General features: G+C 37.9%; 1 protein-coding gene across 1 annotated transcript in view; it reads left to right on the top strand.

The window, feature by feature from the left end:
- The window catches only part of APLF (aprataxin and PNKP like factor), an 89,405-nt gene that overhangs the window by 28,938 nt on the left and 43,431 nt on the right, over positions 1-17,036 (top strand). The window contains exon 6 of the mRNA XM_012750158.3: positions 14,428-14,612. Coding sequence (XP_012605612.3) covers positions 14,428-14,612 — 185 coding nt within the window. The remainder of the gene's footprint in view (positions 1-14,427; positions 14,613-17,036) is intronic.

A 17,036-nucleotide genomic window follows, 5' to 3' on the forward strand; every position in this document is an offset into this window, starting at 1 on the left:
ACATCTTGATGGATGTTGAATGTTGTTGAATGCTTTTTCTATATCAAATAAGATGATCATATGGTATTTATTCTTTATTCCTCTTATGGGGTGGTTATGTCAATTGATTTTTGAATATTAAATCAACCTTTCATTGCTGGATAAGACCATCTGAGTATGATATATTGTCTATTTTTATATATTCCTTAGATTGATTTGTTAAGGATTTTATCTATGTTCTTAGTGATATCGATCTATAATTTTCTTTTCTTGTAATATCTTTGACAGGTTTTGATATAAGGGTTATGCTGATCTGATGAGTTGGGAAGTATTATTCCTTTATCTATTTTCTGAAAGAGTTTGTCTAAGTTCAGGCTGTTATAACAGAATGTCATAGACTAGGAGGCTTAAATGATAAACATTTATTTTGTCATAGTTCTGGAGGCTAGAAGTTCAAGATCAGGGTGCTAGCATGTTGTATTTTGGTGAAGGCCCTCTTCCTGGCTTGTAGACAGCTGCCTTCTCTCTGTGTCTCACATAGTGGAGAGAGAGAGCTCTGGTCTTATCCCCTTTTAAGGGCACTAATCCCATTCAAGAGGCCTCTACCCTGATGACCTAGTTACCCCTCAGGTACCATTTCCAAACTCCAGTCACATTGGGTATTAGGGTGTCAACATATGCATTTAGAGGGGATCCAGACATTGATCCATACTATAATTTATGAAATATTGGTATTATTTCTTTTTTAAATGTTTGACAGAATTTCCTAATGAAGCCATATGAGCCTAAAGTTTTCTTTGCTGGAAGATTTTTATCTTTGGATTTAAGTCATTTGACTAATATGTAATAGGTATGGTCTACTTTGTATTAATCTTTCTTGAGATTCATATACCTTCTTGACTGTCATTCACCAGATTTGGAAAGTTTTTGCCATTTTTTCAAATATTTTTCTTTCCCATTTTCTTTCTCCTCTTTTTGTAGATTTCTAATTGCATATTATACTGCCTGATATTGTCCCAGTAATCTGTTAAGTCTGTTAGTTTTCTTTGTTCTTCAGGTTGGATAATTTCTGTTGATAATCCTTCAGGTTTACTGATTCTTTTTTTCTGCCATCTCTAATTTGCTGTTAAGCCTATCTAGCATATTTTTCATTTTAGTCATTGTACTTTTCAGTTCAGGAATTTCTATTTAGTTCTTTTTTGTATATTAATAGTTTCTGTTCCTCTGATGAGCTTCCCCATTTATTCAATCATTATGTGTGTGTACACATAAATTCCTATAAATCCTTGAGCATATTTATAATAGCTGCATTAAAGTCTGTGTCAAAGTGCAACTTTTCTCATCTCAGGTTTAGTTTCTATTGGTTGCTTTTTAAAAATATATGGGTCACATTTCCTATGTATTGGATGTTTTGAATAATGTGAAAGCTCTTGATTTCATATTCCTCTGAAGAAATATATTTGTTCTAATTGGCAATTGATTTGCTTGGATTCAGACCATAAACTCTGTTTCCTCTCTTGTGGACAGCAGCAGCTATCTCTACTTAGTTTTCACTTTCCAGCTGCTGCCTTTATTGTGAGTTTCTGTACACATACAGTGGGTTTGTACACGTACAGTTTAGCACTCAGCCAGGATTTGGGTCAATTTTATAGATAGGGTTTGTTTCTTGCCCCGTCTGAGGCTACCTTTCTTTCAGGATTTTATCCATAACCTTCTGTCTGTTTTCCTAGCCTCAAACTCTGTCCTCTGACCATTCAAGCTAGTGGGCTGCAGGTTTCTGCCACCTATGATTTGAAGAATGCCCTCAGGAGAAAATCTGCAAATTCACAAACTTCATAAACTATAGTCAGTTTTTCAAGGTTAGACTCTTCTCCAGCTCTTTTTGGTCACTCTCCAGTGCCTTCAAATAGTTGTTTTTAAATACTTTATCCTGAATTTATCATGGTTTTGTTTAGATAATTAGTTCAGTTAAGCTATTCTGTTACTTTACTCCATACATTTTCTTTTATAAATTAACAGCACGAATGAATATATATTTTAGTTGGAATGTTACTACTCTTAGTGCTTCTCATAGTCTGCATGGAAATCTTCTAAAGTTTTTGATCAAATATGTTATACATAGAATATACCTTATTTAATGACAGTTTAGATTATAGTAGAATAAGAGTATTCTCGTGGGAAAAGTGAGTTTTTTCAGGGGTCCTCAAACTACTGCCCAAGGGCCACATGCGACCCGCTGAGGACATTGATCCGGCCCTCGGGGTGTTTTTGCTGCTGCTGCCTGTCCTGCTTAGCAGCCGACTCATCCCTGGCCCACAGTGCACATGTGTGGAATGTGTGCCACACTCTCCAATAGCCCTCCAATGATCTGAGGGACAGTGAACTGGCCCTCTGTTTAAAAAGTTTGAGGACCCCTAGATTATGTGTTGGAGGGGATTTGGTTAGAGTTTCCTGGTAAGAGTTTTATTCTAGTATAGTGGTTTTCAATTACCCTTCCCTCTGGCAATTATTTCATGTGTAATATATTTTTATCAATAACATCTCTCATTAAGTATGGTGATCCTCAATTTGTAGGAATGGGGGATGGCAGTAGGGAGGGGAAGTCTCTTTCCCTCAGAAGAGCAGTTTCTCTGATAACAGAAAGAATAACTTTACTTGACCCAAAATTGGATCAATGTGAAATGCCTCCCTGCAAACAAGTCCTTTTCTTTTACAGTTGTTTTATACTGTAACTGCCTCTGTGCCACCACTTGCTTATAATAGTCCAAAATATATTTTGCTTCAAATACATTTTATTTCACTTGATTGATGTTCCACATAAAATCTGAAGCACTTTTTTGGGCATTTTATCTTGAAAATACAAATTCGAGTTATTTGACCTTGGTCTGAACAGGAATATTACATAGTATACAATGTACTGAAAATGCTAAAGCTTCAAAAGGAAGAAAGAAAAGTCTTTGGATTCAGATATATCTTTTTATAAACTTAGACTTCAGGAAAAGTACTTATATGAGCAAAATTAGGTTATTTAATTCCTTTAAAGCCCGAAACATTTAGAAGTATAGGACAGTTTAGTACACTAGAATCCTGCTAATTAAAAGTTAAAATAATTAAACCTTTTCTGCTATGTAGTTTTTAAAAAAATTGTTTTATTTATTTGTTTAAGTAATAAATGACCCAGGTCAATAGAGCAATTCAATGCTAGAGATTTTAAAAGTTCAATTTCTAGGATGCATTTTAGGCTCATTTAGATATAGGTAACTTTTTAAAGTCTTTTGCAGCTTTAATACTATATTTGTGGTCATTGATACTTACTTATATTATCTGACACCAACTTGATATTTTGGAACCTTTTGAATTATTAGGAAAGGGCAAATAACATTAACTGATGTTAAATGACTTATCCAAGATCATATAATAAATACCAGAACTGTAATTGAGACTTAGCTCTGTTAGACTTTAAAGCCCATGCTTTAAGCCATATCACTGTACAGTCACCCAAATTTACTCTTAATATGTCCAGGTTTTGTTTGTTTGCATTTTTTGATATGCTTTTACATTCTCTCCTGAATCTTTCAATTTAACTCTTGGTTTAATATTTATATGTAGGTGAATTTTTGCTGTGCTCAGGCTATTCTTTCTGTTTTTCAGATAATATTTATTTATTTTCTGTGTCCTAGGTACTAGCTCTTGAATGTTATCATGAATTTCTCAGGCCTGGACTGAAGGCTTTTCCATCTCCCTTAGTGATTGAGAAGTGAATGTATTCAGGCAAAGCCTTTCTGAGCCTCCTCTTTCTTGATTTCCAGTTATCATGGTTCTCTCAGCCGTCCAGGTATCAGGACTAGTAGAATAGTCATCACTCTTAGGTAATGACACTCTTGGTAGGTTGAAACAGGAGGTTTTTTTTTTTATTGTTATCATGATACACTTCCCCCATCTTCTAACCCTCCAACACGGAGTCATGAAAAGTTGCAAATGTTGATGAAGATTGAAGTAGTCCCCTAAACCATTTGGTTTGCATTTAATTTTATATTGTGAATATTTTCAATGTGACAACTCAATGCAGATTGTAAATATTGAGCTAACATTGTTTTAGTTGGACTACAGTTCAAAATTTACAGTTTAAATTTACTTAAAGCACTATTCTGTGTACTTTGCTTCTAGCAATCTTGCTAAATTATCTAGTGTAAGATTTTAATGTTAGAGCTATGCCAGCATTGTGTAAAATGAATTGAGAGGTTTTTTAATATATGGTCAGAGACAACTTGAATGACATAAAAAATATATTTCTTCATGAAACTCTCCTACTTCACAGTCTGAGCTTGGTACGTACTTTTAGTGGTTAATAGTTCTGGCATAGTTCTGGGTAACTTAGACCAGTGGAAAAAAGGTTGGAAGACCCAGAAACAGGTCAAAATATATACATTTAATTTATAAAAAATTATCAATTCAAGCTAATGTAGAAAAAATGTTATTCAATAAAAGATGTTGGAAAAATTAGTTCTCCATTTGAAAGAAAATAATATTAGAGCACTACTTCATGCCATATTCAGAAATAAATTTCTATTGAATTAACAATCTCAATATAAAATTAAAACTATTAAGATATTTGAAGGAAATATAGGAAAAATAATTTTTATTACTTTTGTAGGCTTCTTAAGATGATAGGCAGCCTAGAACTTTAAGGGAAAAACTGACAGATTTATCTAAATAAAAATTCCAAAATGTTTGTATGTAAAAGATGTTATAAATAAAGTCAGAGGCAAATAACAGACTGGCAAACAATATACTGAGATATATTATCTGCCACACTTCTAAAAGAAAGAAGGTTTTTGAACATTGTTTAGTAACAAAAAAGATAAAACTCAGTAGAAATTTTGGACATTATATATGCCATACTACGGAAGAATAAATACAAAAAGTCTATAAGGGGTGGAGCAAGATGGCGGACGAATAACACCGCCAGACAGAGTGTCACTGCAGAAAAGAAAGATTCTAGCAGAAATTAGAGGAAAGAAGCAAGAAGACGAGCATACAGTGGACGAGAGCCGGAAGGAGGGGTACCTAAGACCCCGGGAGACTCCACGGGAAGAGGCTGCGGAGGAGAACTGGAGGCTGAGACCACCGGAGCAGCCCGGAGACCAGTGGCAAGGGTAGGTGGATTTGCTGTTTCCCCTCCCCTGCATTTGGGACTGCTGGTGGGCTCCCCAGCGGGTGGAGAGACCTGCGGACATCAGCCCAGAGACCGCCGCCGCCAGCCAGCGGTGAGCCTGTAGCAGACGTGGCACAAGGTTCCCAACTTCCTCCGGGCACCTCCGTGTGCACAGACCCGAGCCGTGCGGCAGGCGCCATATTGCTTCCTCCTCCCCTCCGCCGACCCTACCCGCAGCTGCCCACAGAGACAATACAACCACCAGCCAGAGGCACCTCCAGGGAACGGGACCTTCCCATTTGGGGCCCTACAGCTGACTCAGGGGAACTCAGACTGTGAGCTCCCTACCCGCCCGCCCTCCCAGGTGCTGCTGGCACGGTGTTCCCAGGAGAATGGTGCCGACTCAGAGGCTGAGAGACATAGACCCAGCTTGGGCTCCCTGTGGGTGAATTGGGACCGGAAATCCTCTCCCTGGTGGGAATACAGTTTGAACTCTGGGACCCAGAGGTCGGGCCTGCAGAACAGATCCCCTGCACCAAGGGCTAGCATTGCCCGGGGCACAGAAGGGTTATACATGAACAGCCTACTGAGGTGTGTGTGCCTCCAGGGGTGGATCGGCGTCCTAGAGGGCAACCCTCCTCCCAGGAGAAGGCTGTGCACCCAACCCAGGTGGTGTTCCTGTGCAGGGAACCTCCCCGCCGGCATCACAGTCCGGGGAGGCCCGGTTGCTTGTGGTCTGGCCTGCTGGCAGAGGCCCAGGAGTATCTGCGGAGTTGGGGAGGGTGGAAAGAAGCCAGGCCCAATCCAGACTGCGGGTCTCAGACAGCCCCACCCCCACACCCAGACTTTCTGGCTGAGCAGGACCATTCCAGCCCCACCCTGACAGCTTTCCCTGGAAGCGGAGAACAGAACTTTCAGCCCTGCTAACGGCCTGAGGGCAGGCTTACCCAACCCAGCTCCGCCCAGAACAAGAGCTGATAACAGGACACAAAATCAACAGCATAGCCTCTTCCTCCAAGCAAACGACACCTACTGACAGGGACAGCATCTTGCACAGCCTTTCCACGGCACCCACTGACTCAATATACAGGGAGTGGTCCAATTTCACCCACAGACACCACCTAACGCCTCAGAAACTAAACAAGGTGTGTGAATACCCAAATAATAACTTAAGGAAAGAAACAATAACTGATCGGCATGGGAAGAAATCAGGGAAAGAACTCAGGAAATATGAAGAACAAAACGGAAAACACACCCCCAAAGAGGAGCATCAGCCCCCTAGAAATAGACACCAACCAAAATCAGGCAACCAATATGACAGAAGAGGAATTTTGTATGTGGATCATAAGAACACTCACTGAGCTGCAACAACAACTCAATAACCAACACAAAGAAACCACAAAAAGCCTCCAGGATATGGGAAAAGAAATAGACACAATGAAGAAAAGTGTGACCGAACTCCTGGAAATGAAGAATCAATTCAAGGAGCTACAAAATACAGTGGAAAGTCTCAAGAAAAGGGTAGATCAAACAGAAGAAAGAATCTCAGAGCTTGAAGATAACACCCTCCAATTAAATAAATCAGTCACAGAAATAGAGCAGAGAAACAAGAGAAAAGAGCAAAGCCTACAAGAGCTGTGGGATTATCTGAAGAAACCTAATGTGAGGGTCATATGGTTACCAGAAGGGGAAGAAGACAACACTCACGGGTTGGACAAGCTGTTTGAAGATATAATAGAGGAAAATTTCCCAGGCCTTGCTCAAAATCTTGATATACAAGTTCAAGAAGCTCAGAGGACCCCTGGGAGATTCAACGCAAACAGGAAGACGTCACGACATGCAGTCATCAGACTGACCAAAGTATCAACTAAAGAGGCCCTTCTATGAGCTGTAAGACAAAAGAAGCAAGTAACATACAAGGAAAAGCCAATTCGAATAACATCAGACTTCTCTAATGAGACTTTACAAGCAAGGAGAGACTGGGGCCCCATTCTCACTCTTTTGAAACAAAACAATGCCCAGCCTAGAATATTATTCCCTGCAAAACTAAGCTTCGTATATGAAGGAGAAATAAAAACATTCTCAGACAAGCAAAGGCTCAGAGAATTCACCAAGACAAGACCAGCCCTACAAGAAGTACTTAAAACAGCGTTATGCACGGAACATCATAATAATAACCCACGAATATAAAAACAACCAAAACCCAAAGATATTAAAGGCCAGATATTACAATGGCTCAAGACAGAAATCATAGCAACAACATCCAACCCAACAGAATGATCAGTAATCTACCTTACCTATCAGTTGTCTCAATAAATGTGAATGGCTTAAACTCTCCACTCAAAAGACATGGGCTGGCTGAATGGTTAAGAAAATACAGGCCAAGTATATGCTGTCTTCAGGAAACACATCTAACCTGCAAGGATGCATATAGACTAAAAATAAAAGGGTGGAGATCAATATTCCAAGCAAATAGAAGCCAAAAGAAGGCTGGTGTGGCAGTTCTAATTTCAGACGATTTAGCTTTTAAACCAACAAAAGTAGTGAAAGACAAAGAGGGTCATTATATAATGGTGAAGGGCACACTTCAACAAGAAGAGATAACAATTTTAAATATATATGCACCCAACTTAGGTGCACCCAGATTCATAAAGCAAACCTTACTGGAGCTAAGCAAATGGATTAATAGCAACTCCATAATCGCCGGAGATTTCAACACCCCACTGACGGCACGAGACAGATCCTCCAAACACAAAATTAATAAAGAAATAATGGACTTAAACAAAACTCTAGAACAATTGGGTCTGACTGACATTTTCAGGACATTCTACCCAAAATCCACTGAATATACGTTCTTCTCATCAGCTCACGGGACATTCTCTAAGATTGACCATATCCTAGGACACAAAGAAAATCTCAAGAAATTTAAAAAAATAGAAATCATACCATGTACCTTCTCAGATCACAGTGGAATAAAACTGGAAATCAACCCTAACAGAAACTCACATTTCTACACAAAAACGTGGAAATTAAACAACCTCCTACTAAATGATTACTTCATAAATGAAGAAATCAAGACGGAAATAAAAAAATTCTATGAAGAAAATGACAATGGAGAGACAAGTTATCAAATCCTCTGGGACACAGCTAAAGCAGTTCTGACAGGAAAGTTTATCTCCATAAATGCCTATAACCAAAAGACAAGAAGATCACAAATAGACAATCTAATGAAACGACTCAAAGAGCTGGCAAAAGAAGAACAGACCAACCTCAAACCCAGCAGAAGAAGTGAAATCAACAAGATCAAATCAGAACTAAACGAAATTGAAAACAGGGAAGCTATTCAGGAGAGTAATAAAACAAAAAGTTGGTTCTTTGAAAAAATAAACAAAATTGACACACCATTGGCTAAGCTAACGAAAAGCAGAAAAGAGAAATCTCTAATAAGCTCCATCAGGAACAAAAAAGGAGATATAACAACTGATCGCAAAGAGATACAAGATATAATTTAGGAATACTAAAAAAATCTTTATGCACACAAACTGGAAAATGTGGAGGAAATGGACAAATTTCTAGAAACACACAGCCTCCCTAGGCTCAACCAGGAAGAAATAGATTCCCTGAACAGACCAATCTCAGGAGCTGAAATAGAAACAGCAACTAAAAATCTCCCTAAAAAGAAAAGTCCTGGTCCAGATGGCTTCACACCTGAATTTTACCACACTTACAAAGAAGAACTAGTACCTATCTTGCAGAAACTATTCCACAACATCGAGAAGAACGGAAACCTCCCCGACACCTTTTATGAAGCGAATATTACTCTGATACCAAAACCAGGAAAGGATGCAACAAAAAAAGAAAACTACAGACCCTAATGAATATAGATGCAAAAATTTTCAACAAAATCTTAGCTAACCGAATCCAGACACTTATCAAAAAAATAATCCACCACGACCAAGTGGGCTTCATCCCAGTGATGCAGGGATGGTTCAACATACGTAAATCTATAAATGCAATTCACCACATAAACAGAAGCAAAAACAAAGACCACATGATTCTTTCAATAGATGCAGAAAAAGCTTTTGACAAAATTCAACACCCTTTCATGATACAAACACTTAAGAAAATAGGCATAGAAGGGACATACCTAAAAATGATACAAGCCATATATGACAGATTCATAGCCAACATCATACTGAATGGGGAAATATTCAAATCATTCCCACTTAGAACTGGAACCAGACAAGGCTGCCCACTATCTCCACTTCTGTTCAACATAGTGCTGGAAGTCTTGGCTACAGCAATCAGACAGGACAATGGATTCAAAGGTATCCAAATAGGGGCAGAAGAGATCAAACTTTCACTGTTTGCTGATGATATGATATTGTATCTAGAAAACCCCAAAGATTCAACCAAGAAACTCCTGGAACTGATCAATGAATTTAGTAAAGTCTCAGGATACAAAATCAATACACAGAAATCAGAGGCATTCATATACGCCAACAACAATCTAATAGAGAACCAAATCAAAGACTCAATTCCCTTCACAATAGCAACAAAGAAATTAAAGTACCTAGGAATATACTTAACCAAGGACGTAAAAGACCTCTACAGGGAGAACTATGAAACACTGAGGAAGGAAATAGCAGAGGATGTAAACAGATGGAAAACCATACCATGCTCGTGGATCGGCAGACTCAATATCATCAAAATGTCTATACTACCCAAACTGATCTACAGATTCAATGCAATACCTATTAAAATCCCATCAGCATACTTCACAGATATAGAAAAAATAATTTTACGCTTCGTATGGAACCAAAGAAGACCCCGAATATCAAGAGCAATTCTAGGCAACAAAAACAAAATGGGAGCTATTAATATGCCAGATATCAAACTATACTACAAAGCTGTAGTAATTTAATCAATATGGTATTGGCACAAAAATAGGAATATTGACCAGTGGAAGAGATGTGAGAATCCTGATATAAAACCATACTCATTTAGCCATCTAATCTTTGACAAAGCAGACAAAAACATACGCTGGGGAAAAGAATCCCTTTTCAATAAATGGTGCTGGGAAAACTGGATAGCCACCTGCAGAAGGCTAAAACAGGACCCACACCTTTCACCTCTCACAAAAACCAACTCATGCTGGATAACAGACTTAAACCTAAGGTATGAAACTATTAGAATTCTAGAGGAAAAAGTTGGAAACACTCTCCTAGACATCGGCCTGGGCAAAGAGTTTATGAAGAAGTCCCCAAAGGCAATCACAGCAGCAACAAAAATAAATAAATGGGACATGATCAAACTACAAAGCTTCTGCACAGCCAAAGAAATAGTCATGAAAGTAAACAGACAACCTACAGAATGGGAGAAAATTTTTGAATCCTACGCATCCGATAAGGGACTGATAACTAGAATATACTTAGAACTCACGAAAATTAGGAAGAAAAAATCAAATAACCCCATTAAAAAGTGGGCAAAGGACTTGAACAGAAACTTTTCTTAAGAAGATGGAAGAATGGCCAACAAACATATGAAAAAATGCTCAACATCCCTAATCTTTAGGGAAATGCAAATCAAAACCACAATGAGATATCACTTAACCCCAGTGAGAATGGCCTTTATCAAAAAATCTCCAAACAATAAATGCTGGCGTGGTTGCGGAGAGAGAGGAATACTCCTACACTGCTGGTGGGACTGCAAACTGCCACGTCTGCTACAAGCTCACTGCTGGCTGGCGGTTGCGGTCTCTGGGCTGGTGTCCGCAGGTCTCTCCACCCACTGGGGAGCCCACCAGCAGTCCCAAATGCAGGGGAGGGAAAACAGCAAATCCACCTACCCTTGCTGCTGGTGGGACTGGAAGTTTGCTGAACCCACATATTCATTTTCTAAAATTTCCCCAAACAGGAAACAGTCCCTAGCAGCCATATTTGTAACACATAACCCCAATAGCCACCTGAGTCAAGAGAACCAATCGATGGTTGGCCAGTGACCCATTCAGTTATTTCTTCCAAGAATTTGAACTAATAGACTTTAAAGCTGATGGCCAAGATTAAGTCCTACAATAGCTAAGGCAGAGGACTAGAGTAATAGTCTATAAATATTTATGCTACGTTTTCCCAGATCCTGCTTGTTTTTTACCCTTACTGATGCCTGGTTGTGCTACTTTTACTCCAATTGCATGACAAACTGTATACACCTATAAAACCCTTTTGAGTTGGTTTGTGTGCTACCTAAAATCAAATAATCTACAATTAAAGCGTTTTAAAATTCATCTGGAAGAAGAAAAACACAAGAATGGCCAGAAAAATTATGCGGAGTAAATAAGTACAGAGAGACACATGAATGGACACATCAAAGGAACAAAAACAAGCCTGGGATATCCACAGAGATAGTATATATATATGTATATATACTCATACTTATGTATGGAATTTTAGTATATGATAAATATATACTTGGACACCAGTGAGGAAAGATCAGAAAATTGGCTAGGAATTTAGGGGGAAAAAAATCTAGATCATTTTTCCTGCTCGAACATCAAAATTCCAGCTAGAACAAAGATTTCAATGTGAAAAATGAGACCATAGAAAGAAAACATGAGTGAATATTCTTATGATCTTGAGATAAACAAGGCTTTTCTAAGCAAGGCATGAGAACCAGAAATGATAAATAAAATGAATGATAAATTTTACTTCATATGTTTTTGAGGGAGAAAGAATTTTTAACATTTCATTTTCAAATAATTTCAAATCTATAGAGAAACTACAAGAAAACAGATGTACCAATAATTAACATTGTACTACATTTGCATTAGCATTCTCTCTCTCACCTTGTCATATACAAACACACATATGCATACATAAAATACATATATACATTCTCTCTCATACACACATGCACACACACATGCACATCCACACATATATAAAAACACACACACATATATATATACACAATCTCCAATTATATCTTTCTGAACCACTTGGGAATATGTTGCCTTGCTCCCTGAATATTTCAGTGTATATTCCTAAGTACAAAAGCATTACTTTCACAACCACAAATCAATTATAAAAATCAGGAAAACTAATATTGATAGAGTTTTATTATATAGCCTACATTCCATCTTCAAATTTTGCCAATCATTCCAATAATGTCTTTTATCTCAATTTTTTTTTCTGGTTCAGAATCAAATCCAGGATAACATAATGCATAGAGTTGTCATGTCTTTTTAGATTTTTTGAAGAGCACAGACTAGTTGTTTTATAGATGTCTCTTAATTTTGGTTTGCCTCATATTTTCTCACAGTTAAATTCAAGTTATGTACGCTTGGCAAGACTTTTACATAAGTAATATTGTGTCCTCTTCTCAGTGCCTTAAATCAGGAGGATAAAAATGTCCTGTTATGATTGATGCTAATGTTGGTCCCTTGGTTAAGATGCTGTCAGCCAGCTTTCCCCACTGTAAAGTTGCTACTTTTCCTTTTGTAATTTGTGGGGAGATACTTTGAGATTGTACAAATATTCTTTTCTCATCAAATTTTTACTCAGTAGTTTTAACATCCTTTGATGGTCATAAGTATTTTAATATAAGAAAAAATCGAGAGCCAGGAGCAGTGGCTCACGCCTGTAATCCCAGCTACTCAGGAGGCTGAGATGCAGCCAGCCTGGGCATCATAGTGCCACTCCATCTCTAAAAAATAAAAATTACAAAGATCACTTTCAGGGGGATGAGCCACTAAATCAGACCTTTTAGTTTACGATTAATTTTTCTCATACGGGTGATTTAAAAATAACACATATACTCAACTGAGATTGTAGGTTGTCTCCACTTGTGCAAAAGGATTGTTTCCAAAGGCAGGTGGATCTCATCATCTTGATAAGAATTATTGAGTCAACTTCCAGAGAAGAAGCAGCATCCTTTCTTGAAGGCCTTCTACTCTGATAGCTGTTGTTTTCATGCTGCAGAGGCAGAGTTGGGTAGTTGTGGCAGACACTGTATGGCCCACAGAGTTTAAACTATTTACTCTCTGGCTTTTTACAGAAAAAAATTTGCTAACCCCTGCTTTATTTTTATTTTTTGATTTTTTAGAGTTTATTTAAACTTAGCTAAGGATTCTAGAAAGTCTTGTCATTTCTTTTTTTATTTTTTTGATATTTCTTTTTTTTAGCGTATTATGGGGGTACAAGTGTTAAGGTTACATATATTCTCCATGCTCCCCTCCCCCCTCGAGTCAGAGCTTCAAGAGTGTCCATCCCCCAAATGTTAACCCCTGCTTTAGAACATTAGAATAATGACTACAGATTGCTTTACATACCTCTATCCTGGCTCTTAAGGGCCTCTTTGGACAAATTTTGTTTATGTTCACAATTCATTTAGTCAGAAATCTTTATTGAGCACCAGTTTTGTGCTAGACATAGTTGCAGGTGCTGGAGAAAACAAAGGGGTGCAGTGAACAGCGCACATAAAGTTTCTGCCTTCATGAAGCTATCATTCCAAAGTAGAGGAGAAGGACAATTAGCTGTGAATGTGTTCCTCTTAAAACAAGTAGATCTTTTTTCTTTTCTGATTAATTAAACAGTTCATGAATTTAACAAAATATGATACTGACTTAGATTTGCTAACCGTATTAAACTTTGAGTATGATATGGGATATAATGTCCATTGTTATTGAGACTTATTTTCTTCATTGGCAAAGTCTGTAGAGGTCACTCTCCCTTTTGGGTTCTTTTGAGTTCTTTTCTGTATTTAAGATAACTTAATTTGAATTCCTCATTGTGGATATTAGGGGCTCAATAAGTGTATGTAAAGTTGATTGAATAGCTATGCATGAGACTTTCTGTTAGAGAAATTCAATGTTATAATTAAAAAATATTGAACTAACAGTATAAAGTACTTTGCTAGATAGTATACACGTCTTACTTCATTTACTTTTCCCTGACGCCATGAGTTGTTTTTATAATTCCTGTTTTCCAGATGGTAAAGCCAAAGTTGAGAAAGGTGAGGTGAAACGGTTAAGGCATGGAGCCCACGTTAGCATCTTGGCCAGGCAGACTCCAGGGCTGGAGCTCTTGGCCACTGTGCTGTTTATTACTTTCTGAGATTTGAAAATAAGTATTTTCAAGTTGGAATTACTATAAATGGAACTTTAATTTTACTTGTCATTTTATCTTTTTTTCCCTCTTTTTGGGGGGTGGGTATGGATTATAGACATTTGAACATCCAGATGATAATTTTCATCTTCTTTTTCTTTATGTGTATGTGTTTGCTTGTGTGTGTTTAAGATAATAATGTAATCCAGGGAAGTGGAAAAGAAGGAATTTGCAAAGATAAAACCAAAGTAAATATAATACAGCAAGGAAGAAAGCGATTAATTTCATCAGGAAGTTCAGAAAGTACATCAGCAGAACAAGACACAGGAAAAAAGTCCAAAAATGCTAATCAGGAAGAGTCTGTCATTTCATCAAAGGTGATTTTTAAAAATTCACTATTTGATTGTTTATTTTCTTTGTCAGGTGTTTTGGTTAGGAATTAATTATATGTGGTATATAGCAAGGAGAAACCCAAACTGCTTTTTATTATTGAGTCTATGAAGATGATAACTAGCCCCAATTTTTTTGACTTGCTGAAACTAATTTTTAATATAGTATTCGCATTGTAGAAAACAAAGCCATTACATTTAGAAATTTTCAGACTGGAAAAAAAAGTGGAAGCCACTTGACTGTGGTCATAATGTGGTACCTCCATTCTGAAAATCTGGCTTCTCCTATTCCATTGGTCCTCCTCAGACTGCATGTAACTCCCTTTTTCTTGCTAAGTATGGAGAGGAAAAACAAATCATGGGGTAGTTCTTTATAGCTTGTTGCAGGATCACTTCTGGGCTAACTTACAGTATTGATAGATATTTCCACTTTCAGTTTTTGCTAACTCACTAGAATGGTCTGGCTGAATTATGCATTATGTAACACTGGGTACTTAAAGAAAACAAGGACTATTTATTGGAAGCATTTAAAAAGAGAAAGATAGAGATGGCCCCAGGGCAGAAAGTTTAGGCATTCTTCTTCTTTGGAGAGCTTTGGCTTAAGATGACATTTTTCATGATCCTTGCAGACCAATGGCTGAGTTCTGTGGGTCCCTGTGTTTTTAGTCTCAGGGAAACTTGATCTTAGAAGAGTGTGTACTGAAGTGATTGAAATGCTAGCAACTACCCAGAGGTCCATCCTTTTATATACTCCCCTCCTCCCGCCTCCTCTCCCAGAGAGAGGAAATAGCTTCTCATGGGAGCCTTTCTTTCACCTAGAGAAGTTCAGTCTAGTCACTTATAGACTCGATTTTTTTGCTTAATTATGGAGTCAAGTTTAATAAATGAAAATAAAATGTTTTCTGGCTCATGTATATTGGCTGTTAAAAACTTACTAAAATAAAACTTGTTTTATATAAACTTTGAGCCCTCATACACTCTACTCTCTGAACTATGAACATATAAGTTGACTTTCCCTTTTTTCAAGAAGAGAACTTATTTTGTTCAGAAGAAAATCTGTAGTATACATGTTTTATTTTGTTTATTCCAACCCATAAAGTTTGATAATCACAAGAAAAACTTTGAGAAACATCTTTTTGATTGATATGTTATAGAGAGGAGCAGTTGATTCAAGATATTCAAGGTATTATTGAGGTTTTGATGACATCAGGGAAGCATTATAGGCAAGTCCCGGGAATGCCTGAGCTCTACTTGGCCAGTTGTTCTTTTTTCCCTTAGGGTTTCTCTGGGAGATTTACCTTTCCTAGCACAGAAGAAAGGAGGCTCAAAGTTTCATAATCCTTTATGCAGAGCTCTCTGATACATCTGGGCCAGAGAACATGCCTTAAACTGAAAACCCCAACAGAGCCTTTGCAAAACCCACCCTTCATCCCTGCCCAGTTTCAGTTCTAACACTGATGAACAGCTGGTCTTGAAGGGACCGCTACAGTGCAGAACAGGTGAGAAAGAAAACAAGAGGCTGGTTCTCCTATTCAGTCTCATGGCAGGAGGTTGCCAATGACAAAGGACTGAAAACAGTTTGGCCAGGCCTATAGAGTAGATTTGGGTCAATTTACTTGGAAAGAATGAATTACATTCTTTTAGGGAAGAGTAAGAGTAGCAGTGGAGAGAAAGGACACAAATCACTTTCTTCCAACTGGGCCCTGTTCCAGCAATTATGATTCATTTGGTCTATGGGGCCTGTGTATATTGTGGTATCTTAAGTAAACTCTCTCAATTTTAATGTGCCCTCAAAGTTGAAAGCCACCATCATTCAGAGGAGACTGGGTCCCAAGGTCACATTGCTAGAAACCTTGGCCTCAGATATAGGTCTTTCCATTTTGGGTACAATAGATTTTTCTACCATGTATATTAGACTGTATATAAGAGTTTTGTGACTCTAGGAACTTGTCTCCATGAAGACATTTGCTCTTTTCATCAGTTCCTGTAACTCCTTACCAGTTTTATAACTATCTAATTTAGGAGTAAAAATGATGGTGCTCAAACTGATTAATTTAATGAAAAATATGGTTGCTATGGTTTGAATGTTTTTGTCTCCTCCAAAAATTCACATTGAAACTTAATCCCCAATACAACAGTATTGAGAGGATGAGGCCTACTGGACAGTTGTTTAGGTCATGAGGACACCACCCTCATGAAGAGATTAATGGTGCTGTAAAAAGAGCTTGCAGGAGCTGGGTGTGATGGCACACCTTTGGTCCCAGCTACTGGGGGTGGAGGCTGAGGTGGGAGGATCACCTGTGCCCAGGAGTTGGAGGGCAGCCTGGGCAACATAGCAAGACTCTGTCTCTATTAAAAAAAAAAAAAAAAAAAAAAAAAAAAAAAAAGAGGAGCTAGCCGGAGTGGGTTTGC

This window comes from Microcebus murinus, chromosome 3 (assembly GCF_040939455.1).
Source record: "Microcebus murinus isolate Inina chromosome 3, M.murinus_Inina_mat1.0, whole genome shotgun sequence".
In the NCBI taxonomy this organism is placed as follows: Eukaryota; Metazoa; Chordata; class Mammalia; order Primates; family Cheirogaleidae; genus Microcebus; species Microcebus murinus.